Source organism: Oncorhynchus mykiss, chromosome 12 (assembly GCF_013265735.2).
Source record: "Oncorhynchus mykiss isolate Arlee chromosome 12, USDA_OmykA_1.1, whole genome shotgun sequence".
NCBI lineage: Eukaryota > Metazoa > Chordata > Actinopteri > Salmoniformes > Salmonidae > Oncorhynchus > Oncorhynchus mykiss.
Window position 1 is genome coordinate 62,391,425 of NC_048576.1, and position 7,677 is coordinate 62,399,101.

Sequence of the window (7,677 nt, forward strand, 5' to 3'; positions counted from 1 at the left end):
TAGACTGTTCTCTCTGCTACCGCACAGCAAGAGCGCCAAGTTTAGGTCCAAAAGGCTTCTAACCAGCTTCTACCCCAAAGCCATAAGACTCCTGAACATCTAATCAAATGGCTACCCAGACCATTTACATTGCCCCTCCCCCCCATCTTCTACGCTGCTGCTACTCTCTGTTATTATCTATGCATAGTCACTTTAATAACTCTACCTACATACACATACTACCTCAATTACCTCGACACTGGTGCCCCCACACATTGACTCTGTACCGGTACCCTCTGCATATAGCTCAGCTATTGTTATTTACTGCTCCTCTTATGTGTTATTCTTATCTCTTCCTTTTTTATGTATTTCCTTAAAACTGCTTTGTTGGTTAAGGGCTTGTAAGTAAGCATTTCACTGTAAGGTTGAATTTGGCGCATTTGACAAATAAAATTTGATTGGATTTGATTTGACTTGGAATATGGAAGAAGAATGGAGGGGAAAAGAGAGGCAGAGGAGGTCTAAGACAGAAAGGGAGGAAGAGGGTGAGCTTGAGTCGGTTAAAAATGGTGGGATAAAACGAGATGGTTTGTTAAAGAAGAATGGTAGAATGTGTAAACAGAGTGAGTTGAAGACAGGAGGAGAAATGGAAGTGAATGAGGGCGAAGTATCGGAGGTGGTTGTATTTTCACCTGTTGTATTTGGCGCATGTGGCTAATAAAATTTGATTTGATTTATTTTGAGTTACAGGGTGTGTTAAGTGGTGGTGTCCCATCCTTTCATGCTGTTGGCCTGAAGTACGACTAAATAGATGCAAATAGTGGAGTATGGTATTTTTTTTTTTTTTTTTGTGAGTGTAGTGTTAGATGGTAGGGCATTTGTTGTATTTTTTGTTGTTGTGGTTGTTAATAAAAAATATTTTAAAAAGCAAAGTATAAGGGAGTTATACTCCAGTCTAGTAGGTGACGGTAATGCAACATGTACTGGATGCCAACCTGCCGTTAAATCTCATCGAAGAAGAGGGTGGATTTCACTGACGCGGTCCGCTTGGAACAATAAATAGAGCGAACAAGGCTCCTTCCAGTTCACAACTCTGGGAAGACGCATGAAGAACTTCTTGCTTCAACAGTGATTGAACGGAACTCTTCTGCCCGCCTCCCGCGCGATATAACATTCCGGATTGATAACGTAATAATTACTTTAACTGTTTTAGTAAAATAATCTAAGAATCTCTATATTTGTACCGTTCATTTTGATATAAAATGAAAATGGAGTCTCAGGTCCGCCAGCACTATCACCACGATTGCGAAGTTGCAATCAACCGGATGATCAACATGGAGATGTTTGCCTCCTATACTTACACTTCAATGGTAAGGGGACTGTAATTGGCTACCAAGAGGAACAGTTTGTTGCTTTACCTAGTATTATTATGCCTGAGCCTAAATATTTTTCTGTACGCCTAGGCAACAGCTTTGAGGTAGACGTGTCATTCAAATAACGCTCTGTCCAAGGATATATTTATGAGTTTCTCATTGACAGGTTAATTGGTAGGTTACCAATGATTTTCCGGATCCTATTGCTGTGTCAATCATGCTTAGATCCCTCAATAATAGAATGAGTTATATTTGACATGTGTTTCTAAACACACTTGTTTATCCACCCAGGCTTTCTATTTCTCCCGTGACGATGTGGCTCTGCCTGGCTTCGCGCATTTCTTCAAGGAGAACAGCGACGAGGAGCTGGAGCACGCCGACAAGCTACTCTCCTTCCAGAACAAGAGAGGTGGACGCATTTTACTCCAGGACATCAAGGTGAGCACCTGAGCGTCGAAAAACACATTTACATTGTATACGGATAGAAAAAATAACGTACATTTCTTCGTGGAGGAGGGTTCTGTGGTTGAAGTGGTTCTTGTCTCAGTTGAAAAGGTTTTACCTGGAACCAGGTGGTTGATCTATAATCTATGACTATAAAGGGTTCTTTAGGACTTGCCAATCTAGGGACTTTTTTTTTTCTAACACTGAACTTCAAGTTGTTTTGGATGAGTAGTCATTCATGTTAATACTGTGTTCATTGTAAGGCAGGCCCTGTGTGGCTGCCCTGGTATTAGAGCAAGGTGACCAGAGGAGATAATGTCCTGACTGCTTAGGCCTGAACACACTGCCTCCTTTCCTTCATAACCACTGAACTGAAGAAGCACGAGGGGTGCAACTCCATCTACTCTATCCAAACTCTCCCAGTGTTCATATGATCACTGGCCAATTTCAAATAAAATTGTATTGGTCACGTGCACTGACTACAACAGGTGTAGACTTTACGGTGACATGTGTACTTACTAGCTCATTCCCAACAATACAGAGTTAAAGATAAATATTTGCAAAAAAATGGAAATGGTAAAGAATAACAAGGCTTTATTCAAGTACTGAGACCATGTGCAGGGGTACGAGGTAGTTGAGATATAATACAGTAGGTAAGGGTTAAAAGTGACTAGGCGATCAGGATATGTGACTGGTGTCAATGTGTGTGGACTTATGTAGTGTGTGTGGGGGGGTGTAGACTAGTGAGTGCAAAATAAGTGGTTAAACTCATCTACTCAGACCCCTGTTTGCCTCCAGAACAGCCTGCATTTTTTTGGGACATTCTGCAAGGGGTCTGAAATGTTCCACAGGGATGTTGGGCCATGCTGACACGCTGAAATCAGGCAGTTGCTGCAGATATTACGGCGACGTAGTCTTGCTGTGAACAGCCCGTTCCATCTCGTCCCAAAGATTCTCTATTGGTTTGGGGACTGTGCAGCGAACTTAACTCGCTGTTCCAGGCAATGTTTTTCCACTCAATTGCCCGTGGGAGCCACTTGTTTTTATCTGATTGGCGTAGAGGTCGTCTGACTCATTTTTCAACGCCAATACCGATTATTGGAGGACCAGACAAAGCCGATACCGATTAATCGGCCTATTTGTAATGACACTTACAACAATACTGAATGAACACTAATTTTAACTTAATATAATACATCAATACAATCACTTTAGCCTTAAATAAATAATGAAATGTATTTAATTTGGTTTAAATAATGCAAAAAAAAAAGTGAAGGTAGAAGTGTAATATGTGCCAATGTATAAAAGCTAATGATTAAGTTCCTTGCTCAGAACATGAGAACATAGGAAAGCTGGTGGTTCCTTTTCACATGAGTCTTCAATATTCCCAGGTAAGAAGTTTTAAGTTGTAGTTATTATGACTTTCTTTCTACCACTTGTATTTCATATTCCTTTGACTATTGGATGTTCTTATAGGCACTTTAGTATTGCCAGTGTAACGGTAAAGCTTCCGTCCCTCTCTCGCTCGAACCAGGAACACATCGAAAACAGCCACCCTCGAAGCATTGTTACCCATCTCTCCACAAAAGCCGCGGCCCTTGCAAGAAGGCAAGGGGAACAACTACTTCAAGGTCTCAAAGCGAGTGTCACTGATTGAAATGCTATTAGCACGCACCCCGCTAACTAGTTAGCCATTTCACATCGGTTACACCAGTCTAATCTCGGGAGTTGATAGGCTTGAAGTCACACACCGCTCAATGCTTTAAGCACAGTGATGAGCTGCTGGCAAACGCACAAAAGTCCTGTTTGAATGAATGCTTGCGAGCCAGCTGCTGCCTACCACCGCTCAGTCAGACTGCTCTATCAAATCATAGACTTCATTTTATCATAGTAACACAGAAATCAGCCTTAGGTCATTAATATGGTCAAATCCAGAAACGAACATTTCGAAAACAAAACGTTTATTCTTTCAGTTAAATACGGAACCGTTCCGTATTTTACCTAACGGGTGGCATACATAAGTCTAAATATTCCTGTTACATTGCACAACCTTCAATGTTATGTCATAATTATGTAATTAGTTAGCAACAAGTCAGACGACCCAAACTGCTGCATGTACCCTGACTCTGCGTGCAATCAACGCAAGAGAAGTGACACAATTTCCCTAGTTAAATGAAATTCATGTTAGCAGGCAATATTAACTAATATGCAGTTTTAAAAATATATACTTGTGTATTGATTTTAAGGCGACGCTTATGTTTAGGTAGACATTGGTGTGTTTGTTAAATCACCAATTTGGTGAAGTATACTATGATTCAATGATAAATTAACTTATGACTTAGATCCCGTTAACGGGATCGATATGACAGCAGCCAGTGATTGTGCAGGGCGCCAAGATCAAAACAGATCTCATAATTAAAATTCCTCAAACACACAAGTGTTTTACACCATTTTAAAGAAACGTATTAATACCACCAGTGTCCGATTTCAAAAAATGCTTTACAGCGAAAGCACACCTAACGATTGTTAGGTCTGTACCTAGTCTTAGAAAAACAATTTTTCCAGCCAAAGAGTCACAAAAAGCAGAAATCACTAACATTTGATCATCAGATGACACTCATAGGACTTCATGTTACACAATACATGTTTTGTTCAATAAAGTTCATATTTATAGCCAACAATCTGTTTACATTGGTGCGTTACGTTCAGTAATGTTTTGCTTCCAAAACATCCAGTGATTTTGCAGAGCCACGTCAATTTACAGAAATGCTCATAATACATATTGATAAAAGATACAACTGTTATGCATGGAACTTTAGATTAACTTCTCCTTAATGCAACCGCTGTGTCAGATTTCAAAAAAGCTTTACCGAAAAAGCACACCATGCAATCGGAATTCAGCGCTCCGAAACAAAACGAGCCATACAGATATCCCCCATTTTGTGGAGTCAACAAAGTCAGAAAAAGCATTATAAATATTCACTTACCTTTTCTCTTCATCAGAATGGAATCCCAGTTCCACAATAAATGTTTGATTTGTTCGATGAAGTCCATTTATGTCCAAATACCTCCATTTTGTTCGCGTTTAGCCCAGTAATCCAAATTCATGAGGCGCGAGCAGGCAAAGTCAAAAAGTTATGTTACAGTCCGTAGAAACATGTCAAACGATCTATAGAATCAATCTTTAGGATGTTTTTATCATAAATCTTCAATAATGTTCCAACCGGAGAATTCCTTTGTGTTCAGAAATGCAATGGAACGCAAGCTAACTCTCACGTGAACGCGTGTGACCAGCTCACACCACTCTGGCAGACCTGACTCATTCAGCTCCCATTCCCCCTCCTTCACAGTAGGAGCATCAAACAAGGTTCTGAAGACTGTTGACATCTAGTGGAAGCCTTAAGAAGTGCATTATGACCCCGTAGCCTATCAAATAGTGTCTATGAGTTGAAAAACTACAAACCTCAGACTTCTTACTTCTGGTTTGATTTTTCTGTTTTTTGCCTGCCATAAGAGTCCTGTTATACTCAGACATCATTGAAAAACAGTTTTAAAACTTCAGTGTTTCCTATCCAAATCTACTAATAATATTAGCAACTGGGCCTGAGTAGCAGGCAGTTTACTCCGGGAACCTTAATCATCCAAACTACTCAATACTGCCATAAGACGTTAAAAGGCACCACGTTGATTATATGCAACGCAGGACAAGCTAGATAATCTAGTAATAACTACACATGGTTGATGATAACTAGTGATTATGTTAAGATTGTATTTTTTATAAGATCGGTTTAATGCTAGTTAGCACCTTACCGTGGCTCCTTGCTGCGCTCGCATAACAGGTAGTCAGCCTGCCACGCAGTCTCCTTGTGGAGTGCAATGTAATCGGCCGTGATCGGTGTCCAAAAATGCCGATTACCGATTGCTATGACATCTTGAAACTCGGCCATTCCGATTAATCGGTCGACCTCTAGATAGGAGTGGAACCCGGTGTGGTCGTCTGCTGCAATAGCCCATCCGTGAGTAGGATCGCCGAGTTGTGTGTTCTGAGCTGGGCTTCTGGAAACCTTTGGCGTTGCAAGCGCCATTCTCTATCGACTGAGCCACACCGGACCCATGATGTGCTTCATAAACTCCAGCTTATGTGGTTGTTCATAGTGACTGTTAAAATGACTAAATCTGGATCTTTCTGCATTGGTTCCAGTTTGTCCGATATACTGATTTAACCGTTGACTTTGAATTATGTATAGAAACATCTGCTAGTAGTCCCTAGACCTTCTGTGTTCACTGTCCTGTGTAGAAGCCAGAACGTGATGAGTGGGGCAATGGGCTGGAGGCCATGCAGTGTGCTCTGCAGCTGGAGAAGAATGTGAACCAGGCCCTGCTGGACCTGCACAAGATTGCCTCTGACAAGGTTGACCCACATGTAAGTAATATCATCACATAGAATACAGGTACTGTCCCGGGAGATGGTCAGGTTGTTGTACCTCTGCTAACTAATTACACAGGATTGTGTGACCTGCCTCTTCAGACGTATGAATGCCACTTTACACACACGCTGCAGCTCGTGCAGGAGTTAGACAGCTGTAAACACCTCATTATCTGCCCTTATGCCATTACCAACAGGCGCTTGTGTGTTACTGTATCTACAATAGTCTGTATTCATTCTCTTTTCTGACCTGTGTTTTCCCTCTTTAGCTGTGTGACTTCCTGGAGACCCATTACCTGAATGAGCAGGTGGAGGCCATTAAGAAGCTGGGAGACCACATCACCAACCTCACCAAGATGGATGCTGTCAAAAACAAGATGGCAGAGTACCTGTTTGACAAGCACACCCTGGGAGGCCAGAGCTAAACTACTTCCATTCCCAGGCTACGGCCTCATGCCTCAGACCCAGGAATCCTGGCTTCTCTGATAGATCCTACAGGCTTTACATTTATAGGGAGGGGAGTGTTAAACTGGTGCAGTGCAACACCGCTATAACATTGAGGTGTTTATGTTGACGACACTACTGTATTTTGGAGACAAGACATCTTGTAAAACAATTAAAAAGATCGCTGAAGTTTGATGTTTTCTAAGTGTTGACCTGTAGTAATGGATTTTGTATCAGTCTATTGAGGTGCTTTGCCCTTTTACTGAGCATCTTCATACCAATGATAAATACTGGCAATTGTAGATCTACTAGTGACTGAGGGTCATAACAATAGGGAAAGTTCAACATGTTTTATAAAGGACATTACCTCTCATCAGAAGGCAAGAAATGTGAGACCACGTCAATTACGGGCCCAACTGTCAACTCTACCCATAAAAGTGAAATGGGTAACTACAGTCAATGTAGACCTGAACTCTGTGCATCTCAAAAGGTTATTAGACAGCCTCGAGGTAAATCCATATGCCGCATTCCTCTAGTGATGGGAAGTTTGGCTCTTACTGACCAAATAATTCTGTACTCATTTTGTTTCAGTTGGTGATGCCCAATAGTCCTACCTAACTGAATTATCAAAATAATAATCCTAAAGCCTCGTTCACCATAAGGGGCTTATTGAAGCTGTCATATGGTTGCAAAGCTACTGGTAAATTACTGAAGTCTTCTGTAATTAACAGGCAGTCTAACTTTGGTAATTTATACTTTAACTGAAAATATATTTTTAATGTGTCCGTATAGTACATGGGTTTCTATTGGCTAGACCAGGTGGTTGAAGGGGAAAATAGCCTAATGTGTTTGATCAACGATGGCATTTGCAATAATTCTCCAACTCATCAATTTCTTAACACAACTGCCACCAACATTGACAGCCATGAAATACTGACATGGTAAAATAATTGAGTAAATATTTTTTAAAGGTAATGGTTTTCACTAAGTTGATGGTTTACTTTGGGGTAA

General features: G+C 41.0%; 1 protein-coding gene across 1 annotated transcript; it reads left to right on the plus strand.

Annotated features, from left to right (window-relative positions):
• The first annotated feature begins 1,018 nt into the window (after positions 1 to 1,018).
• Positions 1,019 to 6,876, plus strand: LOC110537940 (ferritin, middle subunit). Its single transcript, XM_021624416.2, has 4 exons — positions 1,019 to 1,349; positions 1,644 to 1,790; positions 6,094 to 6,219; positions 6,492 to 6,876. Exons 1-4 carry the CDS (start codon positions 1,242 to 1,244, stop codon positions 6,645 to 6,647), a joined length of 537 nt encoding a protein of 178 aa, XP_021480091.2. The 5' UTR covers positions 1,019 to 1,241; the 3' UTR covers positions 6,648 to 6,876.
• Positions 6,877 to 7,677: the final 801 nt, after the last annotated feature.

What these genes read in the sequence shown, in the direction of transcription:
- LOC110537940 (XM_021624416.2), top strand. Translation starts at nt 1,242, where the DNA reads ATGAAAATGGAGTCTCAGGTCCGCCAGCACTATCACCACGATTGCGAA. An exon ending in CCTATACTTACACTTCAATG is followed by an intron (nt 1,350 to 1,643) that starts GTAAGGGGACTG and finishes TTATCCACCCAG; the next exon opens with GCTTTCTATTTCTCCCGTGA. An exon ending in TTTTACTCCAGGACATCAAG is followed by an intron (nt 1,791 to 6,093) that starts GTGAGCACCTGA and finishes TGTCCTGTGTAG; the next exon opens with AAGCCAGAACGTGATGAGTG.